Below are 25135 nucleotides of genomic sequence, written 5' to 3'. Positions count from 1 at the left end.
TAGTCAGTCTTTTTAACCTGAGCAGTGTGGTTTAAGCAGAAGCAGGAAGGTCACACCATCTGTGCGTTTCCTACCAAAACCATATATTAGGACACTGCAAATGCTTTCCCTTTTATTGTGTCACAACTTTTTATCTTCTGCATACTCCTTCAGGTCCAGTCATATGTGTGGAGAGTCTGAGGTGAACTGGGTTCAGTTTTTAGATGGAGCCGTTGACCACAACCTGAAGAAAGTCAAAGATCTTATTGAGCAGGAGAGCTAATGCTGTGCTGTGTTCTTAATGTCCTGAATGAGGAATAAATGTGTGTGCATATTAAAATCTCTGAAGTATGTATACAAATGCCTTTATGTAAAATAAAGTGTCTGACAACTTTACAGCCTACCTCAAGAGCAGTCATATTGGTATCATTGCAGCTGAGTGATTTCTGAAAAAATTTCTCCATGCTGAGAAACAGGTGGAGAAAGCTTCTGGCAAACAGGAGATAACGCCCATTAACGAAGCTCCTACAGCTTAGTTTAAGATGCCGTGATCAGAGGCTGCAAGACAAATGACAGAGTATAAAAAATGTTTACATCCTTGTTAAAATGCCAAATTTTTGTATTGTTGAAAGTGAAACCACAATCAATTTAAGAACTTTCAGCTACAGATGTGGACAAAATTGTTGGTACCCTTGAGTCAATGAAAGAAAAACTCACAATGGTCAGAAATAACTGGAATCTGACCAAAATAATTAAAAAAAATTGAAATTTAATGAAAGTCAGACATTGGCAAATTCTGGGTTTTTTATGATTTGTTTGCAATAATGGTGTTCTTGGTCGTCTCCCATTAAGTCCACTTTACCTCAAACGACAGATGGTATGATCTGACACTGATTTTCCTTGAGGTTGAAGTTCACCTTTAATCTCTTCAGAAGTCTTTCTGAGCTCTTCTGTTACCATTCATATTATCAGTCTCTGATTTGTCAACAGTTTTCCTCCTGCAGCCACATCCAGGGGTTTGGCTACAGTCCCATGGAGCTTAGATTTCTGAATAATATGTGCAGCTGTAGTCACAGGAGCATCAAGCTGCCTGGAGTTCATCTTATAGCCTTTACTTTTAACACCCTTGTCTACAATTTTCTTTTTAATCTCTAGAGACAACTCTTTCCTTTTCTTCTTCTGGTCCATGTTGGGTGTGGTACACACCATGTCACCAAACAGCACAGTGACTACCTTTACATAGCCCCACTGACTGATTGCAAGCTTGTAGACGCCTCTGATGTTAATTAGTGGACACACCTTGGATAAACATGTGCCTTTGGTGACATTGTTTTCATTCTTTTCTAGGAGTACCATCATTTGTCTGTTTCACGCGTTTATTTTTTTTCATATAATTCTGCTGAGGCATGGTTGAAAAGCAATGTCTGACTTTTACTGGGTATATTTCATAGTTGTTGTTTTTTTTATTATTCATATAGTCAGATTACAGTTATTTCTGTGACCATTGTGAGTTTTTCATTGTCATTGACCGAAGGGTACCAACAATTCTGTCCATGTCTGTAATCTTTAATGTGACCTTTAACCTATAGGGAAGGGTAGCAAGAGCAAAGCTTTGTGTTGGTAAAACATTTTAGCATAGCAACCGTTAGCTTAAAACAATATCACATCTGTTAAAGCCATGTGGGAAAAATGTGTTATCGTCGGATAAGATCAAGGTTGAACATTTTGGCCGCAGTTCAAAAAGATAGGCAAGATCGTTTTCAGATTTTTTGGGGGATTTTCATCTTGTCACACATATCAGTGAAACTGGTGTGTGTCACTGGTATGAGGATGTCTTCATCTGATGAAACCTGATCTGATTACAGTCATAAAATGTCGGGTGTGTGACAGATTACATTTGTGATAAGTAAACTAAAAACTGTCAAACTATAAACTATTACATTTTGCATCACAAACAGAAAACTACAAACAGTGAAGCATGGTGGTAGGAGAATTATATTTTGGAATTGCTTCATTCAGCTGGATTTGGGGCTTAAGTCAAGGTGGAGGGGATGATGGAAAGTTCTAGTTGTCAATCTCTTTTGTATCTAAATCTTAAAGAGATCTGCCAGAAAGCAGAAGAGCAATTTCACCTTTCAGCATGACAAGGACCCCAAACACGCCCAGTTTAATAAAAGAACGTTGAAGTTTTAGCGTGACTCAGCTTAAATCTGTGGAGAGATCAGAAGATAGCTGTACAAAATATATGTCCTCATAATCTAACAGATATGGAGTGCTTTTGTGATCCGCAAACAAGATGTGCCAAGTTGAAAGGAAGAGTGAAGAGTTGAGTGGAAAGGTTTTTAAAATTGATTGTGGTTTCATTTTAATTAAAAAAAAACTTGCATTTTAGCTTTTTTTTTTCTTTTTTTTATAACTACTATAAGTAAGTTTTTCATATTAGATGTGTCTATTCTGAGCCTGAACTACTTGGACCAGTTTTTGTGTCTCATGTTGTCTTCTTCACTCTATCTTTAGAAGAAAATCCTAACATTGAAAAGTTGAGCTCAGCAGCTGTTTTGGCTAACGTGTGAAGAAAACACATCCCAACAATCATACAACACAGTTTCTTAATTTGCTTGTCAGTGATTCAGACTTGCTATGAAGGAGTTACTGTTTGCAATACGTCAAATATATGATGACAAAGTGAAAGGTGTTGGTTGACTGGTAATTTTCTCTGAAATGAGCCCATCCCTTCATCTACATAACCTGGCGGTCTTCCCAGTGTTTTTTCTCCCTTTTTTTTCACCTTTTACGTAAATGTTTCTTTACGTGTCATCCTCATGCTTGACACTTGGCCTGCTCAAGTCATGTCAAAATTTATATGTGGTCCAAAGTAAAATAGTTTTACAAGATTAAGTCTGTTATTAAATCTTTTATTAAGTTAACCTCATTCATCTGCTTCCTGAAAGTGATATGTGTTTTTCTAACTTGTCTGTCTGAAGAGTTTTCCACTTTTTCTTGTAAATTTTGTAGGTTTTTTTTTTTTTTGTGTGTGTGTGATGCAGGAACTTCGCATTTAACAAAGCTAAATAACTTACAAAATGGATCTCATTTGCCTTTATGATTATGCTGAAACAGCTAATCAGATATAAACACATTTTGCTCTTGAGCAGTGAATTCCATTTTCTACATTATTTAAAATATTTCCTCACATTCTGGTAATATTGACCAGAGGCAAACATTTTAGACCTTTTCTTTCCACATCAGTAAACATAGGTAGGGTCACCATGTCTTATAGCAGAGTAAATTACTGTATTATCAAAAATACCTAAAAAAAAAAAAAAAAAAAACAACAAATAAAAAAAAAACAACATATGTATTTTTATAGATTATTGATTGGGGAGAAATCTCTCAAATGTTTCCATGTTGCTTTCTCTTAACAACTATTTTCTGTATTTAAAAGGTAACAAACTGCAGTGATAACACAGTGGAAACATTCCTACAGAGTGCAAAAGCAGTATGGTTAAATTTTAGTGAATAACTGATTTGTGCAACTGAGGTTGTGACACTTTCCTCATTGAGATGAAAGGTGTGTGGTTGTGACAGGTGTTTTAAATACCGCCTTTATAGAGTCACCTGTCAGTGCACTTCTGTGTGTCCACAAGAGCACATTTCTCTGAATTTTCCCTCTAAGTGTGAAAGTGCTGCAAAGATGACAGCCAGATTTGGCCAGTCTGGTAAGTTCAGCTTTCTTTCTACTGTATAGTAAGAGCTTTTTTTTTTATTGTGTGTTTTTAGCTCCAGGAATGGTTGCAAGCTGTGTATGTAGGATATCAGTGACTGAAAAATGCAAAAAGGAAAACGAATGAGTAAAGAGGTTTTATGTCTAAATGCATTCTATCTCAAACCACATGTGTTTTGGACAGTCTTTATTATTAATATATTTATTGTGAAATGATCTATTTATTACTCAATATAGTTTCTATTGTTATCAGGAGGACTGGGACTTTTACATGTTCATTACGATTAAATATAACAGAAAAATGTATATGTTAAAAAAATGAACTCATTTAGTCACTTAACGCTTGTCGGTGTGCAGTATCCCGGTACACCAATTACAATAGTTCACAATATTAATATCTGTGTCTATTATTTGATTCAGTCATAAACAAAAATCCATTTTAATAAAAAGAAGATTGTTGTTAGAACAAATATCATGGAAATAAAAATGCAATTAATTAAGATTAATAATTACTAAGCCATTAATTAAGTAGATTAGATTTTAAATTGAGTCCCAGGCCACTTATACAGTCATTTAATATTTCATTTTAGTCTATTTAATTCCAGGCTTTTTTCTTTGATCTTTTTCCTTATTTATTATTTCATTGTTTAAATGTAAATATGTTAAAATGTTAAAGAAGTTCAATTCAATTGTTTAGATATAATACACAATATATAATAAATAATAGCTCATAAATTTAAAAAAACAAAAAAAAACAAACCCACAATGGACAGCAGTCTCTTCAAGATGCACCCTGCCTTTCACCTGCTAATTGCTGTTCAGGCTTAAGTCCCTTGCAACCATAAATGTGACTAAGTAGGACAAAGTTAAACCAAATTAAGTTTTTTTTTTAAGTGTTATTTATTATTAATAAATGAATTATTCCTAATTTTCAGTCTTTTATTCATAGTTTATCAGAATGCACTCATAAAGAAATAGGTGCATTTGCTTTAAGCCCAGACAGGCATGAACAAGTCATAGCTTAATGACCTTTTAAATCTCTCACTCTGTTCAGGAGTAAATCATAATTTTTTGCCACATGATCTTGATGGCATCTCTACTTCAGACTGGTTAGAACTGAATAAGTTTATTTTCTTTAATTTTTTTTCTTTTTCCTTCTTTATTTATATGCTACTGTGGTTTTCACACCTGCCTGCTGTAGCATGGGAATCCACACTTTCTAGGTTCAAGAAATAGAAGAGTGTGTCATTATGTTTACTTGTGCTGTCTAGTTGTGACATGCCCTGCTAACACACTCTTTTATTCTTTGTGCAAACTGTCTGGTAACGGGTATGTTTACATTTTTTTGGTCACAACCCCACCCTCGTTCCAACACTGCTTGAATATTTTTGGATCTAGTACTTTCCACCACCCCACTTGCTATGTGAGCTCAGGCATAAGCCACAATGGACTATAAGAATGCAATGTGTCTGATGTCAAACATTTGTTTTACAAGTATTTTAATGACAAACTGATGAACAGAGAAAACCCATTTAAATTGTGGGTTTTTTTTTTAACCTAGTAAGTCACATTGCAATAACTGAAATAGCATCTTAAAGTATTTTCAGATATGTGATTTATTCTTTTTATTTCAACTTTAATTGCTGTTTAAAAAAAAGTGTAAAACATAAATTGCAAATCTCAGTTCCCTCGAACATATCCCCATAGTTCTGATATATGATGATAGTTTTAATTTAATTTAATTGGTCACTAAATTCTGCCTGGGAGTGATTGTCTGTTTCTGTGTTGGTCCTGTAATGGACTGGTGATCTGTCCAAGAGCTGCCCTATTTAATTTAATTTAATTTAATTTAATTTAATTTTATTTTATTTTATTTTATTTTATTTTATTTTATTTTATTTTATTTTATTTTATTTTATTTTATTTTGTTTTATTTTATTTTCCCACCATCAAAGTCAGACTTCAGAATTCAACATGGACTAGAGGTGCCTGATCATTCCTTTGCAGCTGACCAATCAGAGTCCGATTACTGTCAGAAGGAGATGATCAAGAACACATTCATAACTGTACATTTTTGATGGCTTGTTATGTTGCAAAATAACTAAGCTTTTTATGTGTCTTCATACTGATTTCTTTTAGTTTTTACTGAAGTGGATGTCCATAGTAAGACCAACAACACAGGACATCGCACCCATGAAATCTCATTGGATGAGCTGATTGTGAGGCGGGGCCAGTCCTTCAATCTGACTCTTAAACTGAGACAGCCTTTTAACCCTGACCTTCATCCCCTCACCTTTACTGCAATAAAAGGTCAGTCGCATTTTTAAAATAGTCTTAAATGCATTTATTAAATATAGTATCTGTACTGCGGTCCTGAACGAAAATGCTCTGCGTGTCATGGAAATGTACAATTTGTTTAGTAAGTAAGTAAAGTTTATTTATAAAGCGCTTTTCACAGATAAAATCACAAAGTGCTGTACATAAAAATGGGTACAATAACACAATCAACAACAAAAAAGAAACAGAATTAAAATCATCCAAAAATCAACCAAAAGCTCTTCTAAACAGTAGAGTTTTTAGCTGCATTTTAAAAGAGTCCACAGAGTCAAGCACACGAAGGAACAGAGACAGCTCATTCCAGAGTCTGGGAGCAACAGACTGGAAAGACAGGTCACCACGAGTTTTAAAACGAGTTTTTGGAACCTTCAGGAGGTTCTGGCCAGAAGACCGAAGAGAGCGTCCAGAGGAGTATGGACAAAGTAAGTCGGTGATGTACTGAGGGGCCTGACCATGTAACGCCCGAAAGGTCAACACTAAAATTTTGAAATCTATGCGAAATTTAACAGGAAGCTAATGAAGACGTGACAAGACAGGGGTGATGTGGGCTGTTCTGGCTGCACCTGTCAAAAGTCTGGCAGCAGAGTTCTGCACAATTTGAAGCTTATTTAGAGTTGTCTTATTTAAGTAAGTGAAAACAGAGTTACAGTAATCAATGCGACTCGAGATGAAAGCATGGATGATCATTTCAAGATCTGATTTTGACAACAACCTCCTTACTTTAGAGATGTTTCTTAGATGATAGAAACCGTTTTTGGTCAGTTGTCGGGTGTGACTCTCCAAAGACATGGCCTGATCAAACACAACCCCAAGGTTTCTGAGACTGGTTTTCACAGACGAGCCCAGAGCACCAAGATAGTTTTTGATCATAGGTATCTTTTTATTAGGGGCAATGATCAGAGTTTCTGTTTTGTTAGAATTTATCTGAAGGTAATTTGAGGAGAGCCAGTTTTTAATGCAGGACACACATTCCAACAACATAGCTAAAAAAAAGAAACTCTGAGTCATTGAAGGAACAGTACAACTGAATATCATCAGCATAAAAGTGATAAGATACATTTTAAAAACCACAAATAAGTCAGCCAAGAGGCAATAAGTACAAAAGAAACAAAACAGGTCCCAGAACAGAACCTTGGGCCACTCCACACGACAGTTTAGACACATGGGACATTATATTGTTTACCGCAACATTAAAGGTTCTACCTTTTATGTATGAGGAGAACCACTGAAGAACAGTCCCAGAAAAACCCATCTCTGATTTAAGTCGATCAATCAATAAGTCATGGTCTACTGTGTCAAAGGCATACGTTAAATCTAGTAAAACCAAAACTGTGTAGCGACCAGAGTCAGCGGCCATCATCACATCCTTTGAAACTCTCAATAAGGCAGTTTCAGTGGAGTGCATTTTGCGGAAACCTGACTGAAATTTTTCGTAAAAATCATTTTCTTCCAAAAATGTAGTTAGCTGTTCAGCCACTACTTTCTCTAATAACTTATGCCCTGTGTCAGATAGTGTTCGGATAAAGGAAAGGAAGTTTTGATATGGGCCTATAATTTCTTGGTTCCGCAGGATCTAATTTTGTTTTTTTAAGGATGGGATTTACCACTGCATGTTTAAAGTAGTTGGGGACTGAGCCAGATTCCAATGAAAGATTGATCAATTTAACAACCCAAGGACCAACTACATCAAAAACCTTCACAAACAAAGATGTCGGTAGAATGTCTGCCAGACTTGAGGAAGGTTTCATCATGTCCACTAAAGCATTCACATTCTGCAGGCTGACAGGAATGAACGAGGACCATATCCGAACACTATCTGACACAGGGCATAAGTTATTTAAAGAAGGACTGATGCTGGCCCTAATGTCTTTCACTTTGGACACAAAGAAGTTTAAAAAGTTATTGCAATCCTCCTGTGTATACACAGGAACATGTGGAGGTGAAGGCACAACAAGGTTTTCAATAGTATCAAACAGGATTTTAGAGTTTTTCTTATTACATGACACTAGATTTGAGAAGTAAGTTGACCGAGCTACTTTTATCATTTAATTTAACTCCGACATCATTTCTTTAAGATTAAGTCTATGTACCTCTAATTTTGTGGCTTTCCACAAACGCTCCACTTTCCGACAGCTTCTTTTAAAGTTACAAATAGCCTCACTCATCCATGGACAGGGCTTTTTATGTGCAAGAGTGCTTTTAGAGGGGGCAACAGTGTCCAAAACAGTTAAGCAGTGACTATTAAAATTTGTCACAAAAGTTTCCACATTGTCACACATTGCAAATGAAGAAAAATCTAAAGAAGCAGAGAAACGACTAATGGCTGCTTCATTAAGAACGCGTCTCTGGATGTTTACATTAGAGTCATTTGGCACCAATGAAAAAGACAGGTTAAAAAGGATACAGCAGTGGTCACTTATTTGAAAATCCTCAATACTTAGTTCATCAATCTTTAATCCATAAGAAAAAAACAAATCTAACGAATGGCCTTTTTGATGTGTAGGTCCAGAAATGTGCTGTGTAAAATTAAACATGTCCATAAGTGCTAACAGTTCAGACGCCATTGGACACGATGGGTTATCAACGTGGAGATTGAAATCCCAGAGAATTAAAATGCTTTCCAATTTCATGACAGATGATAAGAAGTCACTGAACTCATCTAGAAATGGACGAGCAGGACCAGGAGGTCGGTATACTAAAACACAATAAAAAGAGTGTGTGTTTCCAACCTTACACATCTGAAGCTCGAAGGAGTTGTATGCGTTCGTGTCCATCAGACTGCAGCAAAAGGAGTCCCTGTAGACGAAAGCAAGTCCTCATCCACGGCGCGCGAGCCGAGGCGTCCCAAACACGGAGCAGTCCGGGGGGCACAGCTCCTTTAAATGAAAGTACTCATTTTCTCGCTGCCAAGTTTCCGTGAGGCACATTATATCCAAATTCTCCTTAATGAAAAGGTCATTCAGAGTAAAAGTTTTGTTCGCAATCGAGCAAGCGTTGAGCAAGCCAAACCTGATGGCCCGCGTTCCTGTTGCGCTCCGTCCCAGGGCCTGCCCCGCAGACTGGATGGCGGAATCCGCTCGACAGGGAACCGGACACAAGACACAGTCGCGAGGAGCAGGCTTACGGGCGTCCCGTGCTGGAAATATCCGGTCGGAGGTGCTCCATATCAGCGATGACGCACTGGCCACGTCTTGTTCCGTATCGCAGACTGGAATTGGTCTCAGGCACCGTTCACTCCCAGCACCGAAACCACTCAGATAGACGATAGGATTTCGGGATCGCCACTTCTTTAGCCGGGTCTGGACACCGGCCCTGGAGCCCCGCTTCCTTCTCCTGCCCCGGCGTCTGGATAGCAACAGGTACTCGGTCGATGACGTGGAGCACTCCAGTTTTGGAGGGGAAAAACTCAGTGTATCTTTCCCAGGTAACACAAAAGTTCTCCATTTGTCCCTTGATGCGGAACAACGTGTGTCTGTCATATTGAATAGCAGCCGAGACATAGCTACTATTTGACAAGGTTGACACAGCAAAAAATGTCACAAGCAAAATTACCAAAATGCGTGAAAACGGACAGGTAGCAGACGCATTGCCTAGCAATGGCGCCATCTTGCCCACCTCAAGTTTAAAGCTGAATACTGACCCATAAATGAAGCTGTGAAGTTGTTAGAATTAATAATCTGTCAGACACTGGAATGTGTGAAAGTCTGTGCATGGAAAGTACTGTCACCTGATCTCTGGTGGTTCCTCTCTGCAGTAAAATATCCATCTGAAAACCAGGAGACAAAGTACCACTTTAGTATCCCTGACACTGGGCATCGTTCGCCGTCTTCAAACGCGGTTTGGTGGGCAGAGCTTCAGAAGAGTTCTTCCCCACAAACAGGCACCCTGAATCTAAGCATCACATCACCAGCTGACACCCCCATAGGGGAGTACAAGCTATCGGGACAGCACAAGGGTGAAGAAAAGGTGCTCACAAACCTGGTGGTGCTCTTCAACCCCTGGTGTCCTGGTAGGTTTGTCATATTTTTCCTCTGTGTGCTTTCCATTGCCTGTAAATCTGTTTCTGTTGGTATGTTAATGTTTATAAGTTTTTATACTTTTAATCATGCAGGACATTTACATGTTATTAAACTAATTTCTCTGTAGATGATTTGGTGTATCTATCCGATGAGGCGGAAAAACAAGAATATGTGATGAATGAACACGGTGTCATCTACAGAGGTAGTGGAAACTACATCGATCCAATGCACTGGAACTACGGGCAGGTACAGATGATCCAGTTAAACAGAAACAACAAACATGTATACAAACAATATATATATATATATATATATATATATATATATATATATATATATATATATATATATATATATATATATATATATATATATATATATGTATATAAATACACTACTCACAAAAAGTTAGGGATATTTGGCTTTCAGGTGAAATTTATGGAAAATGCAATATGTTCATGCTATAGTGATATAATATCATAAAAGTAAGACATTTAAGTAGAAGGATGCACTACTGATTTCCTCATCTCAAAAAATTCATTCAACACAAAAGGTAACAACAATGGTAGTTACACCACAACAAAAAATTTGAACGTCTCAATATCTCGTCATGTGCCCTTGAGCATCAATTACAGCTTGACAACGACGTCTCATGCTGTTCACAAGGCAACTTATTGCCTGCTGAGGCATGGCATCCCACTCTTCTTGAAGGGCAGCCCTCAGGTCATTGAGGTTCTGGGGTGCAGGGTCTCGAGCCTCTACACGACGGCTCAGCTGATCCCACAGGTTTTCAATGGGATTCAGGTCTGGAGAGAGTGCAGGCCATTCCATTTGAGGTACACCAGTCTCCAACAGCCGTTCCCTGATGATGCGGCCTCGATGAGCAGGAGCATTGTCGTCCATGAAGATGAAATTAGGCGTGTGCTGTTCATGTAGGGGCACAATCACTGGATTAATGATGTTATTCAGGTAGTATGGGCTTGTCACTGTACCATTCACAAAGTGTAGGGCAGTTCTGTACCAAGTGGACACCCCTGCCCACACTGTAACACCGCCACCACCAAAAGCTCGCCTGGTGACAACAGTGGCTGATGCATAGCGCTCTCCCTGACATCTCCAAAATCGTTGCCGGCCATCATTTCTGCTCAGTGTGAATCGACTTTCATCAGAGAACAGCACTGAGGCCCACTGGTTCCTCGTCCAGCGTAAATGCTCCCTGGCCCATGCAAGACGATGATGCCTGTGCCTGGTGGTGTGGTCAGGTACCCATGCAGGTCATCTAGCACGCAGACCACGCTGATGGAAACGGTTTCGAATGGTCTGACGTGACACTTGGGTGCCTCTCACCTCTCTTAAACGTGCCTGGAGTTGAGTGGCATTCATCATCCGGTTTCTTAGGGCAGTGTTCACAATGTAGCGGTCATCAGCACGGGATGTGGCCAAAGGACGTCCACTTCTAGGCCTTTCTGTGACTCTTCTAGTCTCTCGATATCTCTGTTGCAACCTGCTGATGACACTCTGTGACACTCCAAGCTCAGTGGCCACTTCTGTCTGAGAACGTCCTGTTTGAAGCATCGCAATGGCAAGGGACTGTTGTTCCATTGTTAGGTGTCGTCTTGGTCTCATGATGTCAAAATGTCAACAGCATGATGAGGACAAGTGTTTAAACACCAGCTCTAATTGAACCAGGACATTTATTGGTCAATTCAAGGATCACACACCTGCCGTGATTTTTGCCGTTAAGCTCCTTGTTAGAGAACAGCAACTTGTGCAAAATTTATTGAAACATTTAACAGTTGGACATGTGCATTTAAAAGCTTAGAGAAGATCACATTAAGTTCACCTGTACAGGTTTGAATGCATTTTAGGCTTGTTGTGAAACTTCACCCAAAAGCTGAATATCCCTAACTTTTTGTGAGTAGTGTATATATATATATATATATATATATATATATATATATATATATATATATATATATATGTATGTATATATATATATATATATATATATATATATATATATATATATATATATATATATTTTTTTTTTTTTTTTTTTTTCACCACTTTTCCATGAACCAACCATGGTTTAGGAGCAGCATCTCTCTTTCTGTCCAGTTTGAAGATGACATGGTGAAAATCTGTTTGAAGATCCTGGAGCGCAACATCCACTGGGGTGAAACAGATAATGGTGTTTCTCTTCACTCTAACCCCATCTATGTCAGCCGTATAACCAGCGCCATGGTAGGACAACTTCTTTATGTTTCATACCTCCTTATAAACCATTAATAAGTTGGGACATTAATGAGTTTTTTTTTTTTCTTTTTGCTTTTCTCTACCAAAATTAAACTATGCTGTATTTTAGAATCGTGACATTTTGAGCGCTATGTGGAACTAGATGAAGCTAAAAGCGGTCTGAATGCAGACACTCATGGAGCTCTTACTGTGGCATTTTGTTTGTATAATAGATTCACTTAAAGGTTCTGGTGCCTCACAACATTTCTTTTTGTTTTATTGTTGGACACAGTATTAAGCACAAATGAAGCAATAGAAGAGGGGCTTTCAAGGTGGTTGGTTTCCACTTTGGTATTCAAAGATTTACTACAGAAGACTTGAAAAATAGTCAAAAGTATTATTTTTTTCAGATCTGCTTTTAAATGTGACAAATAAATTGTAGCTCCTTGAATCAAAAGGCCACATGAAGCAATCTGGTATAAACTTTGATGATCCAGTAAAATGTTGAGCTTTAAACTCCAATCTTCACTGTCTTCTTATGTGAGCTGATAGTAGAAAGAAAAATAGATACATTTATTTTGTTTGTTTGTTTTTTCTTTCAGATTAACAGCCAAAATGACAATGGTGTCCTGCAAGGTAACTGGGGAAATAATTTTTTGGATGGTGTCTCACCCTCTCACTGGAGTGGAAGCCACACCATCCTGAAACGCTGGATGGACTCCAATTTCCAACCTGTCAAGTATGGCCAGTGTTGGGTGTTTGCTGGTGTAATGTGTTCAGGTAATGACTGCATTTTTACAACATCTGTTGAAAAGATACCTGCTTCAAGTTAAGAAAAGAATCCTCTCATTTTGGATAAAAAAGACATTTTGAGGGCTTGCAAATCATAAGAAATGGCCAAATGTTTACTAGCAGGAGCAAATATTTGACAATGCAGTATTGCTTGACAATCTCACCATCTCAGTCATGCAACATTTCTCATGTTATTACTTTTAATTGCAGATGCTTAAAATTAGTCTTTGACCACAAAAACAAACAAAACAAAAAAAAAGCAATTTCATAATCTGCACCTAATTTTTTATACTAAAGCTTCTCCATATTGGGAGCTACAATAAAATGTCTTTGGTTCCAGTGATGCGTCTGCTGGGCATCCCCTGCAGAGTGGTGAGCAACTTCCAGTCTGGTCACGACACCAACAAGAATCTGACCATTGACACGTACTACGCAGACTATGGAGTCAGAGAAAAAGACTCCCCGGACAGCATCTGGTGAGACACAAAGGCTTGAACTTCCTGTTTTGAGAGTTTACATAGCGAAGAACAAATCCTTGGCACTCATTTCCAACCTTTCTGTTCATCAAATGTTGACTGGGATCTCATCTTCATCATGGCACAACTGTTTCCAGTTTTCACATGAGCAAAGTCCATTAAACATGTGAGGTTTATTATGAACCAAAGAATTTAGGGTCCCTTAGAAAAAAACGGTATTTACCGGTACATAACATAACTATCAATAAAGCATAAGCAAACAGAATAAACACTCATTTAAAACATTTAAACTGTCTGTTAGGCTTTAATACCACATATCTGATACTGTTTTTGAGACCTACAGCACCGAATAGTGACAGCCTTGTGCATCATTTTAATTTTAGTGTTTAGAAGACAGTAAGGTAGCTATAAGCACTGGTGCATGTTCACCAAAAAGCAACACACATATCATCTCTGTGCGTGTAGACATGGAACTGTCTGCACGCACAGAGTGTACAGATGGAGAAAATGTGGAGTTTCATAAGAAGTGTGAAGAATCTCCACATTTTCAAATAAATAGGTTTTATTTAGATTTTTTCAAACATATAAAGTTTTGTACAGGTATTGGTTGTTAGCCTGGATATCACTTGGTACTGTATAAAAAAAAAAGGAAATCAGTGGTTTTTAATCAATAGTATCAGTGTAAAAACTTTGCTGAAAACTCAGACGTACACAGCCTGCCTACTGGCGGAAACGTTGCCTAAAATAATTCTGATCCATCATGCAGTAATCACAATTCACTGTAATACATGCATTTTATTCATTTATATGTTTTTTACATTTTGTGAAAGGGCCAAAAAATAACTACTGGTTTAAAAAAAAATTTTTTTTCCCATTGTTGCTACAAATATGTGTTGTGGGGTTAATATTTGTTCTTGGGTGAATGTCAGAGATCAGTGCATGTTAATCTATAAATACATGACTGGCACGGCATTAAAAGATTGAACATGATTTTGATAACAAACCAGTATACCTTTTGTGTGTGTGTGCGTGTGTGTGTGCACTTAATTTCAAATCAAGTTGGTGTGTACTCCAGCCCACAGATATTATCACATCGATTATTGTTTAATTTGTATTAATAATAAACTCTTTCACTCATAACAGCGCATAACCTACAACCTGAATGTGTTGTGTTTTGCTTTAAGGAACTTCCATGTGTGGGTGGAGGGGTGGATGAGGCGACCAGACCTGGCGAAAGATGGCAGATATGATGGCTGGCAGGTTCTGGATCCTACACCTCAGGAAAGGAGTGATGGTAGGAGATTTTCCTTCTGTGTGTCCATACATCTTCTTTTCTTTCCTCTGATGAATTTGTTTCTTGCATTTATTCTTCATGCTGACCCCACTGATGAGAAATTATTTCTTTTTAATTTTTTTTTTTTTTTTTTTAATTGAAGTATTACTTGAAGACATTATTTTTTAATCTTTGCTATTTGGTTACTTAGTTTAAAATTGTTATTTCTCATTCAAAGTTTATCTGGTATCAATGAAAACTGACTCAAATTAAAGCTGAGAATTGTTGCCACTTTAATACGGGATCAAACATATTAATTCAAAATATAACATTGTAACCCTAAAAAGCTGTTTGTATCTTTTGAGGCCAGATCAGCAATCTGAGTTTTTTTTTTTTTTTCATTTGTGAAACAGAAAGTGTGCATTTGTGAGTATTGAGACCTCATAATATTATGTTTGATACAGTTTTTGAGATCTTTTGCATCACTTTGTGGTAAAAAAAAACAAAAAACTAACAAAAAAAAAAACTATACTACAACAATTTTGACACATCACACAGTAATAAAGGTTAAATATGTAATAGAATTATTAATATGTGTATGTATGTATATATATATATATATATATATATATATATATATATATATCTTTTTTTATTTTTTTTATTTTTTTTTTTATTTTTGTTTTTAATTGTTTAAAGTACCAAATAAAGATCAGATCACTTTAGATTTGAGTTTCTGTATCACAATGGTTTAGTAAAATACCAAAACCAAACAGGATCACAAACAGGACCCCTCTCAACACTCTCCAAACAGCCCTGTTTAAAGTAACTGGTTTCATGAGTATTTATGAAACCATTTATGCTTTGAATGACCAAACAAATTACAGTTTTTTAGATAGAAAATATTCTAAATAACCTACATTCATGTAAAAGAGTATTGTACTTAGCCTACGCTCGCTTAGCACACAGAAATACTTTACTTTTTATGTGAGTATATTTTGCAGCAGCAGTAATGCCACTGTTATAACGCCACTGTTATTAAACCCAGTGTGTTTCAACTTAAATTCAACGTTTCATTTGGACACGATTGACTCAGGATATTATCCTGAATGCAGTAACCAATTTTTTACTAAATTTAAAATAATAAATTTGAGCAAAAGCTTTGAAAGCTGTTGAAGGATAAATGAAGGTATAATATGTTTCTCGTCCCCCTGCAGGTGTGTACTGTTGCGGTCCAGCCCCAGTAGTCGCCATCCTGAACGGGCATACTAATCTGAAATACGACATCCCGTTTGTCTTCGCTGAGGTCAATGCTGACTGCAATTTCTGGCTGGTCAGTCAGCAGAGCTATTGCTTCAACTGTACCACTTTTAATAAATACTACAGCCCTCACTGATGGATTGTTTGTTTTTGGTTTTGTGTTTTGTGTGTCTTATCAGGTTAAAGCTGATAATTCAATGGTGAAAATATTTTCTGACACCAAAACAGTGGGACAGAATATCTCCACCAAGTCGCTTGGCTCCAATAGAAGGGTGGACATCACCGACACCTACAAGCACAGAGAAGGTAATGTCCCACATAGATCCCACACAGATCCACAAACTTCAGGAATCACTGAAAGTCTTGATTTTAAAAGTATATTGTGAAGCTCTTTTTCTTCTCATTACTAGGTGGATCGCTCAGCTTTCACGTGAAACTAAATGATGACTCTAAATATACTGACATGTCATCAAGCCTTAGTTTTCTGTCATGATTGACTGAATTAGCATCCTTACAGGATCAGAAGAGGAGAGGATGGTCTTCAAATATGCCCTTGAAGGTTTAGAAAATGAAATCAGAGAAGATACCGTCCCTCCACCACAACTGGTCATCCGGTTTAGTGAGGTACATGCCAGAAGCAAGTTTTATCTGCCTTTTTCTGTTGATGTGTGAGTTGTTTTTTTTTTTTTGTTTTTTTTCCTAGCCTTCGTTACATGAAGCCCATTTAAAAAATCTTTGGGTGTCTTATATGTTTGGGATGCTTGGAAGAAACAGCCTCAGAAAGCTGTTCATTGCTGTTTCCTCCATATCTGTTCCCAAAAAGTCCCACTTTCTGTCTTACGTTATAAAAGGTAAAACAAACAAACAAAACAATAGAATTAATGCAAAACAAGAAGCCAGAAAATATGGAAAAAATACTTTTGGGGTATTTGTTCTCACTTAGATTTGCTAAATGTATAACATAAGTCAGGGGAAAGATACTGATTGTATGACTTTTATTTCATTCTTCCTGCTTCAGCTCAGCTTTCTGGAAAATTAAAGGATCTTGCAACAACAAGAGTTTAAGGTTTAGTTTTTCACTCTTGTACCAGGGTTAATGCCTTACAAAAGTTATACAAAATTAAAACATTAACTGTTTTTTATTTAAAATGAACCAGGATATTAAATTATAACTATAATAAATAATACAAAATAAGCACTCAATGCGCCTGGAAGCCTATTTAACATTAAACAAGAAATATTGAGCCGATCTAAAAATGCTTTTTGTTAAATCTTATGGTCTGATCCACCGGATCATATGAATGTTTATGAAAACCTATTCAGCATTTTTTTCAGTCAAATTCACTGAATGTCAACATTTTTCTTCATCAGCAAGAAAACGTCTGCAACAGATAACAACTGTGTGTCCTCATTCATCACATAACAAGTCCCCCCTCCCACTGAGTCTCTTCCCTTCAGTTGCATTTCAGGAGCAGAGAGATGGAGCAATAAGAAGATGGAAAAGTTCAAATTAGAAAATTTCATAGATCTTGCATAGATTTTTTTCTTGAACTTTTCAGCAGGATAATCAGTCTGGATCCTCTTTCATTTGGGCTGTGTCAGGTCAGAAAGAGACCAACACGCAGGGGCAGTTAGAAGAAAGCGTTTCAAAAGATGCTCTATTTAAAAGACATGATGAATATTTATTGGTGATGATATCAAGGCAAAATGTTCAGACAGAAATGTCCTTATTCAAGCCAATGTGTCCTAAACTGTTTTTTTTTATATCCATCTTTTCTTTGAATATTTTGAAAGAAAGAAAATCAACTTGAAACAATCTCATTTAGAGTGATGTGTTAAGAAAAATTACTAAGACGTCTCTAACAGATGATAAGGACAAACCTTTTAGTGAAGTTTTTTTTAACGCCTAATTAGAAATAAATTATACAATAAAATAAAAATTAAATGAAACTGAAAGCATCCATAACATCTTCATTTAAGGAGGACTTTGCAAAAAGCAACAACAAGGCTGACACATTGATTGTTATTCACTTAAGGAAATGGCTCCATGTGCTAAGGTTTAATAACTGCAGTTTCTGCGCTATAGTTTTAAATGTGTGTAATTTGTCAGTCTGTTTGTGTATAATTTCATGTTTCTGTGGCAGGTGTCCATGCCTGTGAACGGTGAGGATGTGAGAATAAAGCTGGTGCTGAGCAGCAGCAGCAGCGTTCCCAGGGAACTGTCTGTCAACATCAGTGTCCAGGCAATGAAAAACAACGGCACGCCGGCTGGGAACATCCAGGCTGAGCTGACAGAGCAGACTCTGCTGCCTGGAAAAGGTGACTCTTCTTCAGGGTCTGTCTTTCCAGACAAATATGTTGCTTTAATTTTCACAGGCAGATGAAAGTTGAAGATGTTTGGATGGGGAAAGAAAACTGGCTTCAATTACAGTCCTTTCTCTTGTCTCCCCCAGATCTGTCCATCCCCATTGTGGTCCCGTTCTTAACCTACCATAAGTACATGGTGGAGAGTAGGAGCATGATTATTTCAGTCATGGTCAAAGACAAACAGCATCCAGACAATATTTACCTGGCTGAGAACCATGTCGTGTTGAAGGACCCTCCAATCTCCCTCAGGGTCTGTACCAGGCTCAGGTTTTCTGCTTCTGTACAGTGTGTTTCTATACATGAATGTTTGTTTTATAGACTGAATATATTCACGTAAAGTCAGGATTTAGTTCTCTTCTCTTCATGATTGGTCAAAAACCTGACTTGATTCCAGTTTCCACATCATATGGAAGTGGGGAAGGTCATTTTTAAGGGTTCATACTTGGTTATGGAGTTAGAATTAAGTTAAATTTGGGTAATAGTTAGTATTAGGCATCCAGTTGTAGTGGTTATGGTTAGGGTAAGGGACTACAGAATGCATTGGATCAATGGAGAATCCAAACATGTGGTATTAATATGTGTGTTTGTACGTTCCAGGTTTTCGACCAGAGCAGAGTGAACCATGACACTTGGTTCGAAGTGGTTTTCATGAACCCAGTGGAGGAGACACTGAAGGACTGCACTCTGACCATCTCTGGAAGTGGCTTTTTAAAAGACGAGCTTACTTACAAGTGAGTAAATGTCTGACATACAGGTACGGGGGATGCAATGGTTAAATCATTTATAATGTCAGCTTTTTGTCAGTGTATTTTTCTGTGAGTTTGCGGTGCTTTTCAGGTCTTGTAAATGTCAGTATCAGTGAGAAACCTTCACTTGGATTTTTGTTTTTCATTTAAACGACTTCAAGGATTCATGCAGATTTTAATTTTGTGAAATAAATACAAATTTAATAGAACTGACTTAGTAAATCTCTCAAATCTGCAACATTTTGGTTAAAAATCGGACCAATCAAAAAAACTTTCAAACTGCTCAATATCTGGGAAAGACCAGCTGATAATAATGTAAACGTTAGTCCACATACTAGACTTTAACTAAACAGCTTCTGATTTCCCTTTTGTGTCTCCGACAGACTTCCAAATCTGCCTCCAAACTGCAGGATTCGTATCAAGTTCCCCATTGTCCCCTACAAGAGCGGAGAGAGGACTCTCATGGTTGACTTTGACTGCTCCTCCTTCAGAGACATAAAGGACAGCTGCACCGTCAATGTCCTGTCATAACATCTAGTTCATGTTTAGAAAAAATGTTTGATGCTCCAGTATTTTATTTTAGTTTATTTTATCTTATATTTGTGGTGCTGACTGATTTTTCAGACTTAAACTGTTTGTACTGCCATGAAAATAATTTCCTAGAAGTTTCATTTAAAGTTTGTTTGTTGAAAGAGAAAAACCATCTTGTTACGGGACATATAAATGGAACCGACTGTGCATCCAAGAATTGTGAAATTTAATTTCAAAGTGTTGTTATATTTGCAGTGCTTTAAAATGATCTTATGAATTGTTTTATTTAAGTTGCCAAGTATTAGCATTTATTTAAGACTTTTAAAAAGGTAACTCCTTTTAAAATGATCATTTCCCATGCATAACCTGTCAAACAGAAAGTCATGCTCCTGTTGAAGTACATCTTAACCTGAATTTATGCTTCACAATCAGATTGATAAAACATTGAGGACAATGTTGATGTAATTATATCTGCATCAGTTTATATTTTTTTTGTTTTGAGTCTTTAAGTAAATTGATGTTGAATAATTTTCTTTAGTGATCTGCATGCAGGATATTTGCATTAAAATGATATTATTTTGGACTCAGTTACATGATACAAACATCAGAGAATAGAGAGCCACATGTACTGGTGAAATATAACAATAAGATTAAAAGTGAAAATCAAGGAAATCTAATTTATTTTGGATTTGGGGAATAATGGGAGCTAATTGAGTGATAGTATTTACCTTTTGGAAATGTAATGTTTCTTGTCTTGCTTTGTCCTCTTTTTCTCCTTTGAGGTTTCTACCCATCTTGTCACATCTGTTTGGATTCCTGCTTTTACTCGTCACACCTTTAATATGCAGATTTATTAAGACTACTCATTGACATTACCAGCTTGCAGTGGTGTCTCAGTCAACCTTACAGACAAGCCGATTATTATTTACTTTACATAAGTCTTCTATTATTAATGTTTCTGCTCCCAACAAGGTGGATCCTTACCAAAAACATGGAAAATGCTGGTAAGAACTGATAAAAGAAAACATCAAAAAGATCAACACAGTTGTCGGAAAACAAAGTTGCAGGTTCACTGAGATCCATGAAAAGAGACTGGGGATTTATAATGTGGAGGTGAGAAATGATATTTCTTTTCTGACATCATTGCTAAGAACAGCAATAATGCTTGAGTCTCATTCAATACTGCTGACAGACTAACTAATCCTCCTGCAGCTGACATTACTGAAAGTTACAGATGGAGATTTTACGGAAGTCAAAGAAATCAGATGTTGATGCAGCAGAAGATCTTGTGTATGATCAGGTGTTAAACCGAGCTGAGACCCACCGTATGAACCAATGATGCATCATGAGATTTTAAGCAAGAAAACTTTCTCATGATTTTCACTTCTGAATAAGTAAAACAATATTTTTAACAATTGAGACAATTAAACTTGTTTAGAAAGAAATGCAATAAAGACATCAATGAACTTCAGGTGATAATGGGCGCAGCCATCTGTGATTCTGGATCCTGCATCGTTATGAGTTTTCCATTCAGACAAATGAGAACCGTCATATCCAGTAAAAATTCCTATACAAAAACAACTGGAACTCAGAACTAGCCCAGCCCCCAAGCCCTGTATTGCTGCCTGTATTGAAATGCTTAAAATTACATTTTACAATTGATAAAAATAAATTTTATTTGAAAAAAAAAAAAAACAATCACAGAGAAGCTGCAATGTTACAAGTTTAAATCGTTTGATAAAAAACATGATTTCTCTTTCTTGAGGAGGGTTTCTCTGGCTTTGTATGTCAGGAGTGTAAGAATCCAAATGTCTATGGATCAAAATGTGAGAAAGGTAGGCTTCATTGACGTTCTGGCCTCTGAGCTGTTACAATGATGTCTTATATGGACAACAGCATCTCTACAACCTGCAGGAGAGCTGAGATATGAAAGGTCTTTTCTGACCTCTACAAATGTTTTCAGTTTCAATATCTCACATTCCCCATGTGTTTGACTAAAATAACTTTATTAATCACATTCATGCCTAGAATTGTTTTGTAATGGATTTAGCATCTAGTGAAAAGTGGAAATATGTTCTTTTATTTTCACTTTGTAAATATAAGTCGAGCTGCATCAATATGCACATTTTAGTATACATTGATTTGATGCACTTATTATAGATAAAACACTGTCTGTGATAATATTCCACTGTTGTTGTACAGTAACTCAGATTGGACAAAATGATCACTTTCTCTTAAGCAATTTTTTCACAGCAAATTACAGCTTTACCAACACATTTGTTTCATATCCGATTTTCTTTTTTTGCATATTTCTTTGTCGGATAAATAAGTCAAACAACAGGAACTAAAGCATGTAACAAACTGAACGACTATGTTCATAAAGATACTTTCTCTTTGTACGTAACAGTGTGTGACTGTGAGCATGGAGTGTGTGATAAGGGTTCAGATGGATTTGGACAGTGTTTCTGTCAGCCACTGTACACTGGGAAACAATGTCACCAAGGTAAGACCCTGGTATCGCTTTATGACACGAACCACAATGTGTCCTATCCAAGCGGGAACCTCTGGCGGTTAAAAGTGAAGCCTATGCGGAAGTGCACAAAATTGCAGTTTAGGGGCAAGATCCTTTGGATTGACAGGTAGCCAATCTCCCGCTTCAAGTAAGAAAAACGTAGAACAACCGCGGTCTTTAGCCACTTAACACCCATAGACTGTATATAAAAAGATGGACGGAGCCTCCATGACATCCCCCATAGGTTTCTGAAGAGCTGAATTGAAGCTCGGTGGGCGGTTCCTACCATTGCCATCTTGGAAGGGGCATACGTGTCGTCTTGCTCGGAACATACAAATAAGGGCAAAGAGGTGGAGCTGAGAGGGGCACTGTGAGCGTCATGGCGGAAAATTGACATCCAGCGAACTCTGAGCTGCAGCTAAGAGCTTACTGAGTGTAACACCCATCCCATGTAACTCTTAGCTAAACAGATGTTATGATACTATGGGCAGGGCCCTGGATTCTTTTTTTTAAACAAATAACTAGGTATTCTGGGTTCTTTTCTTTTTTTTTTTCTAGTAACACCTGTGTGCCTTACCAGTTTCCATAAACTAAGTCTCGTGCCTCCACTTTAATAAAATGTAGTTAAAACCTGACAAATGCTAACAACTTAAGAAGGATGACATATTATTAAAAGGTTCACATTAACTTTTGTGAAACAATTAAAAGATCCACTTCATTTATTACACTCCAACAAAATAAAAAAATAGAAAGTGAAAATAAATCACATGTTTCACAGACGTTGGATACGTATAGTTAGCAAATAAAGTAACACCAGCCTTTAAACTGTTGTGAAAATAAGTCTGAAAAATTATAAATTAAATTATAAAATAAAATGGCACGTGCAAAACAGTTTTTGTTACTCACAACCTTGTTTCAGTCGGTTAAGCCTGCAGGAGTTGGATCAGTATGGTGAGGGATGGAAAGGGATATGCAGAATGGGTGGTGCGCACAGTCTCTGAGAGCTGCGTCCTCCACGTGGTGTGCTATAAGCCAGAACTCGGATTTTCTATGCCCCACACAAAGTCCAAGAAAAATCTCCCCGGCCTCTCCCTTTGGGACCATGCAAATACTCTTTGTGCATTTACTTGACCATATTCATATATTCAAATCAAGAGTTCATCACAAGGTGGCTTACATAAATGACAAAAATGCTTCACACATACAATTAGGCATCGCACTGTGCTAATATGCTAACAGCCATTGGCGTCACCTGACCCGGGCATTCCCGGCTCGAGCCCCGAACATTTTTCATCAAGCCCTGAATGAATTTTCAGCCCAGAAGAAATAAGCTTACATTAATTGAGCCGCTGTATGAAGTTAATAAGAAGATAGTTTTGTAATTTCCTAGCTTCAGTGAATGCAACAAAGATACAACAATGTGACCAATCACATAAGAGATTTATGGAAGCTGGGACACCTCCGTGTTTTATTGGCTGAAAGTCTGGAGTTTTCGTCTTAATCTGAACTCCGCTATTATTTTGAATTAGAGCGGACATCATCAGTGGTTAAAAGACATTTCAGACATTTTTTTTTAAAGAGGAGAAAAAAAAACTTTAGCTGCCACTGGACAGCCAGTCTCTGGGCAACACATGAAGCAAGTAAACAAACATTTAAACTCTGTATGTCTTCAAAATAACGTGAACATGAGGCAGATAATTCGTGACAGTACTGATACTTCCAAGTTTAAGCTAGTTATGCTAAACCGTTAGCCTGGTATTTTTCTGTTACACACATTTGCGTTAAATCCAGTGGGGAAGTGTGTGTGAGACTGGAAATTCTCCCGAATTTCCCAAAACCATTAAGGAGGAGGTGCTGCTGTGAGTGTGTGTGTGCATATGTGCACGTGTTCGTCGTGTTGTTGTAGATGAAAACAGCTTTAACATCAGTGTGAACATCTAGATACAACTTCAGTTCAAATGCAGATAGAAAATAAACAGCTTTATTATAATATTTACTAATTTGTTTACCTGCAGCTCTCTGGCTGTTCAGCAGGTAAAGTCCAGCTGTTAAAGACAGATTTTACATCTTATGTTGCTTTACAATATATTTGGAATAGAAAGCAAGTCTAATCATGATCTCAGCTGTTTGGTGTATATGTATTAATGAGGATGGTGGTCTTGTATGTGTGGGTTGCTTCAAGAGGGGCTGTTGGAGACTGGGAGGGCCAAATCAGAGTCGACCACCAGACTGGGGTGTATTTTATGTTTGCAGTTATTCATGTGGAGATTCGTCAATATGATTTTTACCTCTACTACTACTGTCACTTAGCGTTCTTTGTATTTTAGCAATGGAAATATTGTGGAACAGGTAAGAAAAAAAAAAAAAAAAAGCCTGTAGCACTACATGTCAAGACCAACGTCCAACTGGAATCCAGCAGTCCACCAGCACCTTTTTATGATGTCCTCTCCTGTTTGATTTCATGCTTGTGTTGTTCTCACTCTCACATGTAAGTCACTTTGGATAAAAGCGTCTGCTAATTGACTGTAGAATAGAATAGAATAGAATAGAATAGAATAGAATAGAATAGAATAGAATAGCAGACATGACATAAATAACACAAGTGGTAAATCAGACAGGAGGGTCCGGCGTAGATGAGTGCTGGTCAGACTGCTGGGAGACAAAGGTCCTGGTATGCAGTGCAAAAGGATTTGTCTTTTTGTTGAACAAGATTAGGCTACCTGATAGAAATTTTCAGCATTTAATTTAATGATTTGATTTACTTTGAATGCTTAACTAACATATGGTTGAGTGAACTGTCCTGTCGCTTTGCATTTCCAAGATTTACAAAGAATAAAATGTTGTTTTGTTTGATTCCAGATTTATCATATACACAAATATTTGC

At 37.1% G+C, this 25135-nt stretch overlaps 2 protein-coding genes across 2 annotated transcripts in view; both read left to right on the top strand.

Moving 5' to 3' along the window:
- The window catches only part of ccndbp1 (cyclin D-type binding-protein 1), a 7353-nt gene extending 6977 nt beyond the window's left edge, over window positions 1–376 (top strand). The window contains exon 11 of the mRNA XM_079242596.1: window positions 154–376. Coding sequence (XP_079098722.1) covers window positions 154–262 — 109 coding nt within the window. The 3' untranslated portion in view covers window positions 263–376. The remainder of the gene's footprint in view (window positions 1–153) is intronic.
- Window positions 377–9596: 9220 nt separating this feature from the next.
- tgm8 (transglutaminase 8) lies at window positions 9597–19739 on the top strand (the record flags this gene model as incomplete). The annotated part of the gene is made up of 14 exons (XM_079241983.1): window positions 9597–9660; window positions 9795–10049; window positions 10187–10305; window positions 12178–12303; window positions 12897–13074; window positions 13427–13562; window positions 14747–14856; window positions 16053–16168; window positions 16275–16401; window positions 16613–16719; window positions 18240–18414; window positions 18549–18712; window positions 19060–19193; window positions 19592–19739. The coding sequence occupies 14 exons, from the start codon at window positions 9597–9599 to the stop codon at window positions 19737–19739; spliced, it is 1959 nt and encodes a 652-aa protein (XP_079098109.1).
- Between the last annotated feature and the right edge of the window lie 5396 nt (window positions 19740–25135).

This window comes from Telmatherina bonti (genome assembly GCF_933228915.1).
Source record: "Telmatherina bonti genome assembly, chromosome: 6".
Classification (NCBI taxonomy): Eukaryota; Metazoa; Chordata; class Actinopteri; order Atheriniformes; family Telmatherinidae; genus Telmatherina; species Telmatherina bonti.
The sequence above is the reverse complement of the archived record's forward strand: the minus strand, read 5'-3'. Positions and strand labels throughout refer to the sequence as shown.